Source organism: Pteronotus mesoamericanus, unplaced genomic scaffold (assembly GCF_021234165.1).
Source record: "Pteronotus mesoamericanus isolate MK-2021 breed Mesoamerican mustached bat unplaced genomic scaffold, CSHL_Meso_final contig_27, whole genome shotgun sequence".
In the NCBI taxonomy this organism is placed as follows: Eukaryota; Metazoa; Chordata; class Mammalia; order Chiroptera; family Mormoopidae; genus Pteronotus; species Pteronotus mesoamericanus.
This window is the reverse complement of record NW_026555115.1, coordinates 21,649,031-21,664,651: the sequence shown is the minus strand read 5'-3', so window position 1 is coordinate 21,664,651 and position 15,621 is coordinate 21,649,031. Positions and strand designations below refer to the sequence as shown.

General features: G+C 35.9%; 1 protein-coding gene across 5 annotated transcripts in view; it reads right to left on the bottom strand.

The window, feature by feature from the left end:
• The window catches only part of PCYT1A (phosphate cytidylyltransferase 1A, choline), a 74,006-nt gene that overhangs the window by 33,556 nt on the left and 24,829 nt on the right, over positions 1–15,621 (bottom strand). For all 5 annotated transcript variants that reach the window (XM_054575140.1, XM_054575141.1, XM_054575145.1 and 2 more), the window contains one exon: positions 904–1,023. In XM_054575140.1, coding sequence (XP_054431115.1) covers positions 904–1,023 — 120 coding nt within the window. The remainder of the gene's footprint in view (positions 1–903; positions 1,024–15,621) is intronic.

Below are 15,621 nucleotides of genomic sequence, written 5' to 3'. Positions count from 1 at the left end.
CGAAACTTGTAACTTGTTACAGCAGCAATAGGAAATGAATACACTTGCCCCACAAATATCATCAATACCAGGCCTGGAACATATGCTTCCTATCTGTGAAGTTCAGTTGCTTTTATTGCTCAATATAGAGAATTAGTTTGGAACAACTGTAAACTGTATCAGAGTAGAAATGTTTTTTCATTTGGGCTATGAAATGCCAGAACTAACCAATGAAAACTGCAGTTTGATCACTGGCTAACGGCCAACTTAGGTAAAGAAAATACAGAAACATGCAATTTTGTCATTGGGATTTTGAAACATGGATTTCATAATATTGTATATCAATAATCACTTCAATTATGTGTTCTTTGCTATGTTTCAGGGGCAAGGAAGATATAATAAGGATATAAACCTGAGACAGGATGAGCAGTTTGGAATGAGGTATGTCACTGTAGACTCGGCAATAGTTAGAAATACGAAGATAATGTCCCAGAGATAAAGGAACAAAACGTAAGCAGTAATAGGAAAAAGTTCTCATCTAAGATATAAGCAGTAATAGAGTAGTTAAGCGATATGGAAGAAAAGACAGTAAGACACAGAAAAGTAAACACCATGAGATGATACCAAGATCAGATCACTGCCTAGAACCCCAATTTCTCTATTTCATTAGTCTGAATTCGATCTTTAGCCTAATATACAACACAATCTCCAAATTTTCCTAACATTCTGTTTCCAATTTCAATGTAAAACTGAGTTATAATCTAGTAAGAAAGCGTAAGATTTCCAAAAACTGTGAAAATACTTACTATCCACACTTGCTATTCATTCTCTCCATTATTTAAGAAGACTTGTAATGTTATATCAGTTTTCTACCCTCCCCCTACCAGGTTATATGTACAACACAGAAATCTCTTCCTTACTTACAACTGCACAGCGTGGCATTTTAGAAGGAATCCCATCTTCCTCTGTTGCCCCATTGGGTCCAGGTACCTCTTTCCTCCTCTTCCTTGTGTTGACTTTGGCTGAACTCTGTGCATCCATCTTCTTTTAACCGGTCATACAAAGTGAAAAAGAATTTTTTCTCATTGAAGTAGAAAAAAGTCTGTCACCAGTATTTCAGAGATGTTAACACAGATATACTCAGCAAAAGATCAATTCCATAGCACACAATTCACAAAGAAGAGCCAACTGCATCTGGAAAAAACAAAGCTTCACAAAATACAGGCTCCAGGAGAAACTCTGAAATACCTCTCTGTGGAACAATGGCCACGACTGATCACCTGATCTTGGAAATTATTCCTCCTGACCAATGAAGCCTGCATACTGACTACTAGTTTCATATTCTGATTGCATTCATAAGGTTGGAATAACTTGGCTGAGAAAGTTATACAGACTTTAACAGTACCCCTTATATCATTCCTGGGACATCTGGAGGTATGATCAGTGCAAGGAAATGTAAAAGGTATGTCTTCTGTGCATATGGGAAAAAGAGCCTTTTTAAAAACAATGGCTATCACCATTTCCTAGTTTAACAAAGCAGGGATTTCTTAACTCTAAATGCTCTGTAGATTTCAGAGACCATTCCACCAGGGATCCATAGAAATTGTAGCGTAAATGTACTGTATCTTTTAAATCCCCTTCTTCATCTTTCTTCAACTCAACTCCCCTTATTCTTTCAGAGTCTTAAGCACCTTAACATTTATTTAGAGTCCCCAACTATTAAAACCCCACCCAGGCTTTTCCTTCCCCCAAGAAAACACTTACTTATCACTGTCTCATTTGGCAGAGAGCTTCTATAAACTAGCTACTATATAAAAGGTCTGAATGTTTGATATTTCATGTTTAGATGTTGGCTTGTGCTACCTCTCCAAATCCCCAGTGAGGATATCTGAATTTTTCTTGGGTAACATCATTTACACAAACAACTTAGTTTCTTGGTAGTAAATTTTAGGCAGCAGCCAGAAATTGAGGATAGAGGAATTTTAGTGATCAGCTGCCATCTCTGCCCAAGACATGGTACAGTGAAAGATGGAAAAAAGACCCTCAGAGCAGAAGTAGAAAACAACTGCCACACAGAATGAGGACATCTACTCTGCCTCATTGACTCTAATAAGCCCTTCTCATCTAAACAAAAGCATTCAGCCTTACTCTCTTTCCTCTAGTTAAATTCCAAGTGGCAATGTGACAAGATCTATAAGAAATCTGACCTAATTCTTAGAGAGTGAAAGTGACACCCTAATACCCTAAGTATTAGGCTGACATAAAAAAAAAAAGTGAGTCTAAAGTGAAAGGTGAACACCACCCAGAAACTCTCTTTCATCACAAATGCAAGTTAAGATGGAAGAAGGATATTATTCTCTTACAAGTTTTTCCAGTGATGATGATCAGAGCTTTTCTTCTTCTCCTTCTTTATTACTATTATTATTATTATTATTATTTCAAAATATCCAGATCTGTATTACTATTCCCATCTCACTGTCTGAGAGGCCTGCAAAGAATGCCTAATCAGTCCATTTAGTGAGCATTTCTCACTTGCGTATGACTTCTCTAAGTATCTGCTAAGTTCTTCTCAAGATAAGCAGACAAAATCCATTGGAGAAATGTAATCAGCAATCTGGTGACAGGCAGCTCAAGGTCAGGTAATCAATAGTACTTACTGTGTACAAGGTACTATAACAATTTTTAAAGTAAAAGCTATTTTCTCAAGAAGTCTTCAATCAAGGTGAGGAAACCACATGTTTATGATATTGAAAAAGCTCTTTAGAATTCTAAAACCATTGGGAAAAACGTTTGTTGAAGAACCGGATATTTACACAAATATCTCCCCATAGATTACTTGCTAATAACAAAGGGAAAACGTTACCTTTATAGTGAAAAAATCTCTTAGCTAAGTGATCAAAGTTAATTAACATCACCAATAATGCCTCCTTATGTAAGGCACTGAGGATACATTATCTGCCAAAAATGCATAATCTGTATGGATATATGAGGACAAGCAGACAGACCTTTTTTTTTAAAAAGATTTTATTTATTTATTTTTAGAGAGAAGGGGAGAGGGATTCACACACATCCCCTACTGGGGACCATGTCCTCAACTCAGGGATGTGCCCTGACTGGGAATCGAATCAGTGACCCTTGGGTTCACAGGACGGTGCTTAATCCACTGAGCCACAAAAGCCAAGGCACAGACAGACCTTAATTAAAGGATAGTCTACAAAACAAGCCTGTATTCTTCAAAAAATGTCAATCACGAAAAACAATGAAAGGCTGAGGGGCTGTTACAGGTTAAGAGACCAAAGAAATGAAAACTAAATGTAATTCAAAATTCTAGATGGGGAAGAAATTGTTATAAAGAATAGTTATTAGGACAATCAATAAAATTAGAATATAAACTGTGTATCAGATAATATTAGGCATCAATGTTAAACTTCCCAGATTTGATTTTATAGCATGTTATGTAAAAGACTGTCCTTGTTTTTAAAGATTCTTATTTACTTTTAGAGGGAAGAGAAGAGAGGGTGAAAGATAGGGAGAGAAACATCGATGTCCAAGAGATATATTGATCAGTCTGCTTCACATGCTCCCAGCAGGGGACCTCTCCTGCAACCCAGGCATGTGCCCTGATCAGGAATCAAACCAGTGACCCTTCAGTTCACAGGCCGACACTCAATCCACTGAGCCACACGAGCCTGGGCTGTCCTTGTTTTTAGAAGACAAATGCTAAAGTATCTAGGGATAAAGGATTATAATCTCTGCAATTCATTGTCAAAAAGTAAAAAAAGGAAAACGTGTATGTTATATTACATATAAGATAGATAAAGCAAATATGGTAAATATTATCAATGTATGAATCTAGGTGGGGCATAAAAATTCATTTTGATATCCTTACAACTTTTCTACAGGCTTTACTTTCTTAAAAAATAAAGTTTAATTTTTAAAATGTTCCATAACAATTTCTAAACAGAGAGGCCCTCCATTGTCTTTTGGGTTCTCTAGAAACTGATTCCCTCTCCTTTCTGACTCTTTAATTCAGAATATGATACATATATTCCAAAAAGTATGTCCAGTAATCTAAATGTCTTGCAAGGAAGTAAGTTAACAACAACAGTCATAATAATGGCTCTCTTTTTGACTAGTTCCTATGTTTCAGGTGCTGTACTAGGCAATTAATACACATATACAGGTATTATTAGCCTCCATTTATAAATGAGAAAACTAAGGATCAGGGAAGTTAAGCAACCTATCTAAGAGATCACACAGCTAGTAAGTAAAAGAACCAGGATTTAAATTCAGGCTTGCCTAATTCCTAAGTCCTTACCAATATATTCTGCTATCTTCCAGAAAGATAAGATTTTTAAAAAGAAGCTTTCTCATCATTACTGTTGTTTCCTTATAATGTAGAGAGAACATTCTCTACATGATATTCAAATAGTTCTCTAATTATTCAAATAGTTATTGAGGGCTTACTCTTTTCCAGGGATCATTGCTACATATTGGGAACATTAATTATGATTTTTGTGTTCCAAGTGATAAGAAACTCAACTGAATTAAGCATTAAGGGGTGTGTATTTGGATGGCACAATTAGTTCAGGGTCTGACTTCTCTCATCAGCTTTGCTTTCTCTGTTGACTATTTTGAAAAAGTCTCCCCTCCTGGTCATAGATTGGCCACTTGATGGTCATGGGATTGTTCCTAGAGCCATGTCTTCAGGTTCAGATCTACAAAGAAAGACGTGATCATCTTTGTCTAAGCATTTCCATCTGGTGAGTCCAGAGATTCACTCTGATTGGACTAAGTCACATCACCTATCACTGTCTTACCCTCCCCTTTCTTCCCCGACCTCCTTCCTACTCTGGCCCAAACCCAAACAAGCCCCTGGAGTTCCTGAGTAGTTTGCCAGCCCAGTAGGAAGGGAGCCTTAGTCTTTATGAAAAATGAAATTAAATTCCTGCTTGGCACAGTGTAGCACATGACCAGAGTTCAAGAAGTGATTCTGATTAAATTCATTTATGGCCATTTTATTAGTAGGCAGAGTAATGTTGTCATTAAACATACAGACCCTAGAGCCAGAATGTCTGGATTTATATCTTGCTTTTGCCCTGTCCTAGGTGGGTGACCTTAGTCAAGTCATTTAACCTAGCTGCGCCTCAATTTCCTCATCAGCAAAAAAAGGGATAATAGTATTAATTACCTCATCTAATTGTTGAGAGGATTCAGTTATTTAATATATGCTCAAGGTTTATAACATCCTGGCATATAGGAGGTACTCTAAGTATTAGCTCTAATTACTATCATTGCTTATCATAATCTTTGGGACTGTGATAGAGAAATGTGGGTCTTGTGATAGTACAGTGGAATGGGTTTACATTGGATTGAATACCCTAACTCATTAAGAATTCAAAATATATTCTCTATTCTGTTTTCCAAAGATAACTTTATTGTGTTTTACATTGTGCTCACCTAAAGAGTGTTAGGGATGGATCTCAATGAGGGAAGAGGGTTTTAGTGGAATGTCACATTGGCATGTGGTGACATATATTTATCCTAATTAGTATTTTTACTATTGAGTTGGATGGAAACATAGAAACTATGCTTTTCAAGTTTATAGATTACATATAATTGTGATAAATAGTTAATATGATAGATAATGGTCAAGATTTGAAATTTTTAAGAAACAAATTGGTACAAATAAAAAGATCAACTAAGTTAGACTTTATCAGGATTATGACCAACAAAATGAATAAATGTATTTCTATACAATCTCTGCTTGAATGTCCTGGTGTGCCAGAATGAAATGTCTCCTGAGATTACCCAGTCCTTTTCAGATAACGCTTGTTTCTGAAAAGGTTTTTATTGTTTATAGTTAAAATTTGTGTCTCTATGTTTCCCAACCACTGATCCATGTTCTATTGTCTGGACTTTCACAGAGTAGTGTTTCCCTATTTAACATGACAGGCATTCAAATATTTAGAGACAATTATCAGGTATCTTCTTGTATTATATCATATATAATACTGTAGTAGTAAAGGGTATGTAGTCTGCAGCCAGGCTGACTGAATTTGATTTTTTAAAAATTTGATTTCTAGCTTCACCACTTAATAGCTGTGTGATCTCATCTTCTGTGCCTCAGTTTCCTCATCTGTAAAATAGCGATAAAAATAATATACCTATATCAAATGGTTGTGAATATTAAGAATGTTAATATTTTCATTAAATAATTTTTTAAATTTATTGGGTTTGAGAGAGAGAGAGAGAGAGAAAGAAACATCAATTTGTTGTTCCATTTATTTTTTCATTCATTGGTTGATACTTGTATGTGCTCTAATGAGGGATCGAACCCATAACCTTGGCATATTGGGATGATGCTCTGACCAACTGAGTTACCTGGTCAAAGCTTTTAATATTTTTAAAGTGTTTAGGCATACAGGTGTTACATAAATGTTTGCTGTTAGGAGAAGTAGTATAATGTTTCTTTTTTCATTGTAGCTTAACATCAGACTCTATAAGAGTTCTTGCTTCACTAATGATTTTTAAATGGAGTTGGGGTAAAAATAGGGGTGATATAGCATACTTCATATTTTACCATACTTTTACATTAAGAGTTTACTTTTTATAATAGTCATCATAGGGGAAACTTGCAAAATCTTTTTGGATGTAGGAGATACAATTACTTTAAGGCAGGTGATAACTATTACTACTACATAATAATAGTAGCTAATATTTACAAGCACTTACTGTGTGCCAGGGACTGAATTAAGACTTTACATGGATTATCCCATTTAAACCTCAGTTGTTAGATGATGCAACATAGGGTTGGAAAGAATAAGGAATTTGTCCAAGTTTTCATGGTTAGTAAGTGGTAGAGAGGGGGTTCATACTTAGGTAATTTGACTTCTAATCACTATACTATGCTGATGGTGATGTTAAAGATTTTTACATTTCTTAGAATGGAGCATGGATAAAAAAATATTGATTAATGTTGCCATAAGCACATGATTAGAGGTGTTTATATGAGCCAGATGAAAGATTTTGTTGAAGAATGTATGTATTACACTGAAATATCAGTAAAATATATTAGTATTACTATTATTTACTGAAGGCCTTTGTAACATGTTAATAATATGGTTGCCATTTTTTTCTGTGTGTGAATTTTACTTTTGCCTTAAATAACTAGTCAGACAACTCCTTTCTCTTGCCTCTAGTCCTCATTGTGCTATTTTATATTTTTTGTATTATTATTTTTAATCTAGTGGAATAGATCCAGTGTCACAAGATCTAGCAGCTCCATATATTAATTTGGCTTTCAAATATCTTTAAAACCATGCTGGCAATATTTTAAATGTTAGAAGGAGAGCCTTTGCTTATCTAGTATAATGATATTCACCATGTGTTTGGCTGATTAAGTTGAATCATGTAACAAGATGGTTCAGTACTTCAAGAAGTAAGCAGTTACAAAGTAAAGCAAATTTATGTTACTGGTATTTACATTTTGCCACAATATAAAACATAAAACAAACAAAAAAGCAAAGCAAAATCTGAGTGGGGAAAGAGAGATGAATTACAAAGTGGCATGAAGAAACTTGAGAGTAATAAATATGTTCATTGTCTTAATTTTGATGATTTAATGGGTGTATAGATATATTAGAACTCATTAAATTACACACTTGAAGTATGTAGTTTATTATTTGTCAATTATACTCCAGTAAAGCTGTACAAATATAGTACACATTACACTTTCCCCCAACACAAACAGAGAGCAAAGATTTCTGGGAAGTTCCTATAACCATGACTTTGGCTGTGTAAACATGAAGGAATTTAAACTTACAGTTATGGAAAATAACTGATGAAAATATGAAATGGCATTTACCTCCTTGATTTATTATGAATCCTTAAAACTTTTCTATCATGAATGAAAAGTACAAGTACCTTTAAAATACTACCTATTTGTAATGTCAGAAGAGGGAGGAGCAGATATTTAAAAATTCTTTATTGCGTAAGTTGAAAGGTTACCAAGAAACCCTACCTAGGAAAGATCTACAAACCTGTACAGCTGACGAATCAGGCAGCCACAGAACCAGTAGCCATGTCAGTTCTATTTGATTGGTCCTGGGACCTTGTTTACATTTAAGTAACTGACCTTTTATTCCACTGCTCAGTTAGGCTGGCCTGACTTAAGTGTGAAAAAACACAGGGGGGCCTGGCTGGATAGCTCAGTTGGTTAGAGCATGGTCCTGAAAAACCAAGGTTGTGAATTCGATCCCCAGTCAGGGCACATACAAGAAACAACCAATGAATGCTTAAGTGGAACAATAAATTGATGGTGTGTTCTCTCTCTCTCTCAAAGTTAATAAATAAAAATTAAAACAAAACACAAGAAACCCATGCTGTAGTAAGTATAGTAAGTATAGAAAGTATAGTAAGTATAGAAAACTACTTTGAAATTTTGAAAAGCACTAGGTACATTACTGTTTCATTTTGATGGTAAGGGGTCAAGTACTTGTCAATTTGTAAGTGTATCAAAGATAGTGCAACAAAGTTCTTATCCTCTCCAAAGTATTTTTCTTCATCTGCTTACATTATTCCTTACCTGCTTACATATAGTTCTTCTGTTTTCTAAAGATGATTTTTGTGTCTTACATTATATTTTACATTCTACTTTAAACTGAACATTATACATTAGACAAACTGAAGTCTTAAGAGTCTTTGATTTAGAGCAAACATAGATGATACTTTTTGGTTTTTAATGTACAACACTTCTATATTTTATCTACTTTCTTAGGAAATGGAAAACACCAAGGTCACAGACATTCCATAAAAATAACCCTACAAAAATTTAGAAATTATAGATATTAACCTTCACACCTTTCTTCTGGAACTACTACTAATTTTTAAAATTTGACTTTATAGATCTCTCAAGGTTTTTCATTTTTCACTGGCTCTCTTAGACCATCCCCATGTTCCCTCACATCTACTAACTTATGCACCACAAAAGCATATAGAATAATTTATTAATGCCCAAAATTAGGGAAAAAATTATTCCCAGTTTCCCTAAAGTTCCCATATATGCCTGCTGGGGCTCATCACTTTTGCTACCAAGAAAAGGTAGTGAGAGGATCAGGACACACTAAGGAGAGTAAACACATGTGGGCTTTTTAGTTCATTACATAGAAACTTAGCATACCTAAAACCACACCACCTTTACAACTTTCACAATTGCCCATTGACTATTGAATACCTCCAATGAAGATCATACTTCCCAAAGTCTTCGTTTATGATAGCTGCTGCTTTGTAATCAACCAAAATCATTCAAGTAAAGGTGCAGTGATGGCCCTGAAAATGGAGGGGGCTTTACATATCTACATCCAAGAGGGGGAAGAAAATACACACATACACAGTCTGGCTTAATATCAGTTTGTCCAGCAGGCAATGAGGCTGGGAAAAGATGGCACCTCCTCAAAAATTTTTGTATACAGTACAAAAATCAAAATGGGGATGGGGAACAGGGTGCTGCCTAATACTTAGCAAGTGGATCCTGGCTTCCAGCCATAGCACCCACATTAATTAAACTGAGATGAGTCAGAATGAAAATAGTTAGAGGTAGAATACAGAGCCTTCCCCAGGAGTCCATTAGGGTGGGCAAACTTCCTGTTTCCTTAGCAGTTTATCCTCCAAAAAAGTTTGTTAAAAGAAGCTATACTAAAAGAAAGACAAGGGGAGCTAGCAGCCAGAATACAGCATTTGTAAGGTCTGATCTTTCTAACACTGCTACCTATTCAGTCCCTAGTAAGTCACTTTATGCTGGTCACTCAAACTCCCCATTCACGCACATATTCTAAATATGGACATAGCTGCCCACACCACCACCAACCACCACCACCCTGCCTATTAAGCGCATTAGTGTCTCCAATTGTTTTCACAATACAGAATGCAGTGTTGCGCCTGTGATTTTTACTCACAAAATCTGGCTCCATTTCTGCTGACTCACCTCACAGGACACACTGCTTGCTTTATTCTTCAGTGTTCCAACAGATGTATCAACTTTGCTACTAAGGAAGTAGAGAATAAGTGGACATGAGTGTGAGAGGGGAGGAGTTGTGGTGAGAAGATACTGAGGGTAAATCCAGTCAAGTGTTTTCTCAATATGAAATGTCCTGAAGGACACTAAGTCTGGGCACTGGTATGCACATGCTTGTCTTTTAAAGATGAAAGTCTCCTGGCTGGGGTGGTTCAGTGGTTTGAGCACCAGCCTGTGAAATAAAAGGTCTCTGATTTGATTCCCAGTCAGGGCACATGTCTGGGTTGCAGGCCAGGTCCCCAGCAAGGGGCGTGTGAGAGGCAACCAATTGATGTATCTCTCACATGTTTCTCTTCCTTTCCTTGTCACTCCCTTCCCCACTCTCTAAAATTAAATAAACTCTTAAAGAAAAAACCCATAGTTTTAAAAAATAAATAAATTATGATGAAAGTCTCTTACAAGTGCAGTTTTAGGGACTCTGTCCAATCCCCTCCATTCTGTCTCCTTATTACTAGTAGACCTAGTAAGCACCCCAGGGTGAAAAAGAAGGTGGACTCTGCTTCGAAACTATGTAACCACCTAAACAGTAGCAAGTTGCAATTACATATACTCTTCAAAGTTCAAAAATCTAATTCAAATTTGACTAAGTACTACAGAGAACTATCTGCAAAAAGAGGAGACATAATTTTTTTCCTTTGAATTCTATTCCTGCTTCCCCATCTCTGGGTCTATATAATCTTCCCCAGTAAAACCCTATGCTCAGTAATTTTCTGGTAATACCAATGCTCAGTTCCAAAGCTGAGAAAGTATACTTCATATTTGGGATCTTTGCCAACTTCTACCATTGTAAAGCTTAATGAAGTGGTGTTCTAAGAGGCAACTTCTGTGAACTTGTAGGATTAAAGTGCATCGAATACTCTTGGCATTAATCATGTCATCTGTTATATATTCAGCCTTTTCACAGTTAACAGTGCAGTCAACATTATCCCATGTGTAAACACCGTTAGAGCTTGAGGGAGAATATGTCTAACTCATAGTGGGGAGGAGGTCCTGGATTCAAGAACCATCATATATCCTAGATCAGGGGTCAGAGGGGTCAGCCAACTACAGCTCACAGCCCAAAAATATCTCATTGCCTGTTTTTGTAATTAAAGTTTTCTTAAAACACAGCCATGTTCATTCATTGATACACTGTCTGTGGTTGTTTTTGTGCTATAACTGCAGAGTTGAGTAATCGCCACAGAAACCTCATGATCTTCAAAGCCTAATAATTACTACCTGGCCCTTTACCGAGTAAATCCGCCAACTCTTATTCTACATGAAGACAGGGCCAGATTTATCAATAATTTGGTAGCAAATTCTACCTAGATTATGCAAACAGTTCTAAAAAGGAGAGCAGTACTAGGGACAGGATTATTTCAAGAAATTGTACCATATTTTCCTGATACAGGATTACTTCAGCTTATGTTACTAACCTGTATATATGACCACACTATACAGAGTAAGTCAAAAGAATGCCTGATTTTGGAAATTCTAAATGTAAAGGTAAATTTCACAGTAGGACCTGCAATGATAGATCACTTTTAAAGCAGAGCTCAATGTTACTCTTTAACATTTGAGGCCAGTAAATTGCCACATCTAAAATCTTAGCTTTGAACTTGATCTCTTTTCTCATTTCTTCAGAAAAGCCCTTATTAAACAAATATTGAATGGCACTTATTCTGTGCCAGACCCTGAGTTAGCTCTGGAGCAAAATAAAGCTTATACTTGGTCTTAGCCACACAATAGGATATTTCAGGAAAATGATTATCCTAAAAATCACAAAGGACACTTGTGATAATTGTTACAGTTGAGTGATTTTGCTCTGCCACTGTTCTATTGTACTAGAAGATTCAGTGAGTAAACTCTGTCTTTAGACTGTACTCTGTGTAGAGTGGGTTATGGGATTTATATCTCTAAAGCAAGGTCTATGATAAATCCAAGGAGTCTGGGATTTGGACTCCGCCCAAAATTATATCTTTATTTTTACTTAATTCTGGCAAATTCACCAATTCCTTCAACTGTGAACATAAGCCACAATTGAAATAGCAGACTCAGTAGAATAATAGACTTTGTAACCAATAGCAATCATAGATATTTCCACGTTATTACACGTGTTACAAATATCTTATTTAAACACGTGATCATTTAAAAATTATTATAGTGCCATGGCTGGTGTGGCTCAGTTGGTTGGAGTGTCGTTCCATGACAGAAAGGGCACAGATTCAATCCCTGGTCAGGGCACATGCCCAGGTAGCAGGTTTGACCCTCCCATTGGGGGCAACCAATCAATGCTTCTCTCTCTCTCTTCCCCTTCCTCACTCTCTAAAAGCAATGAAAAAATGTCCTCAGATGAGGATAAAAAAATTTTTTAATAAAAATTATTTTAGTTATAAGACCCACTGATAGATAGTAAACGCTATTTACTATTTTAATAAAAAAGCATGTAAGTGCTATATCACACATTTAAAATATTTTGATAACTATATTTCAACATAATTTGTTTCCTTTATAATTTTACGTTTTATTTTTTGCATATAAAAATATTATTCAAAAAGGGAGTCCACAAAGTTTCACCATACAGCCAAAGGAGTTCATGACACAAGGAGATTAAGACTTCTGCTCTAGGGCCTAAAAATAAACAAATATAATCACATCTAAGGCAATGCTCTGTAGGTTTTTAAAGAATTACTTATTTTCTGTTTATTGCCATATACTCATTTTGTTCTCTAGTACAGAGCAAAAAACAAATGTTACTATTGTTAGCAGATCTCGCTTCAAAACTAGTTTGCAAATAGTTGTGAATGTGAAAAAAGCCTAGCAGACCCATGGGTTCCACTGGCTCATCGGTAGCCATTCTAGTCCAAACACAGAAAACTTCAAACTAATATAATTTTCAACTTTCAACTAGAGAGTTACCAAAAGAAAGAGAGAAAAAAGACACACACACACACACACACACACACACACACACACACACACACACACAGAGACTGCTATATATCTACATACTAATCTGGTTTGCAAACAGTAAAATATAGTCAATTTAATTTTTATATTAATGAGATAATGTATATGAACTAATCTAACACAGTACCAAATATATATTAGACATTCACCGTTTCTTTCTTCTGAAGTGGTACTCTGGCACACACTGCAAAATATAGTATACAAAAATGTGTATTCCCTAAGTTTACTGACTGAATTATAGAAGAAGGGAGTGAGGACTTAAATTTTGCCACAAATATTCATAAATCAAACTTCAAACACATTTCCAAGTACCCATTTGACAGGAATATTGTGAAAAGAGAATTTTAGAAATATAAACAGAAATATAAACAGAAATATAAGCTTAGGAAAGAGAAGGTGCTGGATGTCATCCTTTGAGCAAATAAGCAGGAGAGTTGAGCCTAAAGCCCTGACCTCTTCACTCTCTCCTTCCTAAGTCATATCGTTTTTCTAACATGACTAACGTTGTGATCACATAAAAAGTGTAAAAACAGCCACAATCTTGAGCAAAACAAAATTCTCACAGTCCAGTGATTAGGGAGTACTCTAACTTTAGGGTCTCTCTAGCTGAAAAACTTCCCTCCAAGATCATGACTTCTGGAAAAATTTATTCTTGCTAACCTATTTTAGGGTAACAGATGATGTGAGAAAGACCAAGTTCTGTTTGATTAAGAAAGGGTATTATCTCTACTAGTAGAAAAGCCAGATGATCTGAGTTAAGATCAGGGTTATGCAATAACAATAACAAATTATTATGCTTGCTTTTTCTATGACTATTTCATAAACTAATTCTCATCAGCATTTATAACATGAAGAAGTTACTCGACTACTGAGAGGAATCATGTCAACCTAGAGGTTAGACAGCTCCACAGGGGAATCATGAATGGCGTCGTATGGTTTACAAACTCCACAAGATTGTATATAGAATTTGGTGAGTACGTGTATATTTCGATTATTAAAGGGCTGTTTAACCAAAAGAATGATTACCTCTGCCACAGTTAGAATATCTAAAACAAAAGAAAGCAATAATTCTTCCCAAGCCATGGAGTAAGTCAATGTTGTCAGATAAAGTAAACTGGGACTTCTAAATCCAAAGCTCTACCTGACTAGATCATTCTTCTCAAGAAATCAAGTATCCAAAAAAGGAGGGCCTAAAGAAAAAAACAAACAAAAAACCCTCACCAGTTTATGGAAGGAGAAATCATAGGCTGAAGAAGAAATAAAGTTAATTCTTTATCAATCAAGCCATTACACAGGTTTTCAAAGGGAATTTGCAAAGCAGGGTAGGTCAAAAAGAATCACTTCATCCAGGAAACACAAAAGACCCCAAAGGCAGTACTGCAGTTCCCCACCCTAAATGTCTTCTCTTCTGTGGCCAGTTACCTTGAAGCATACATTCTGTTCTAGAAATAAATTCCTCCATAGTTTCTTTTAGTTATGTATAATGAAGCCAAACAAACACCTAATGTTCTAGGACAAGGTTTAACTAGTGTTTTTTTGTTTGTTTTTTAGCTAAACAAAGGCTATTTGCTCACCATTCCCAACTCATTTCCATCCAAGAATCTTCCTGAACTCTCTTCCCCTATCACAAAGTGTATATGTGTATTGGAGGTGGGGAGTGACTACTGGTTATCAGACAAATACAGTGTCTAATAAGTTGAAATTACCTCAAGCTTCTTCTATTACATATTTTTTAAAAATTGGGTGGCATGACCAGTAGCACCTTCTACAAAGGGCTGTAATAGAGGAGGTGGTAATATAACTATAGTTCGCTTCACCTGCATCACCCACAGCCCTCATGAAAGGGAATCAACAGGTAATAAAACCAGCAGCTAAAATATCATTTGAATAACCCACAGGATAGCTTCATTCCCAGTATGCCAGTCTTGGCCTCCAGTGCACAAATCACTGAGCTGAATGGCTAAATGCATTAATGCCTTCCCCATGTAATATTCTAGTCACTACTGTTGACCTTCCCAGGGTCATCCTTCCTTCTCCATGATGATCATCATCTGTTTGCCACTGATTACTACACCAAATTCTATTCTCAACTATCTTTTTACTAGCAATTCTCTGTACTTGCAGAATCACTAAATATCAAGGTTAAAAAGGATATTGAAGGTTATAGCTCCCTACACCCATTCATTCTTGGCAGAATGTTATCTGTCTCTATCTGCTGTTCCCTTCCTAAGCCTTATTCCTATCTGCCCCAAATTGCCCCTCCCTCAATGTCTATTCCTATCAGTTTTTTCTATTATAATTCCCTATATCCTCACTGCCTCTAAATATCACTGTCCCTATCTCAATATATAAGTTCTGGTTCCCCCAACTGATATCCTCAGTTTCAAACCTCTGCCATAATTAGTCATCTCAATTATATTTGGGGAGCCTTTCCCAGTTAAGTCTCTCTTATAAAGCCTGTGCATCAAGAATACAGCCAATCTTCCCCATTGTATCTTTGTACTTACAAATAGCCATTGAATCATGGTATTTCAGGCCTGAAAGAAAACTCAGAAATAATCTGGTCCAATGTTTCAAACTTTTTTACTACATTTTATTTCACATATTTTAATATATAT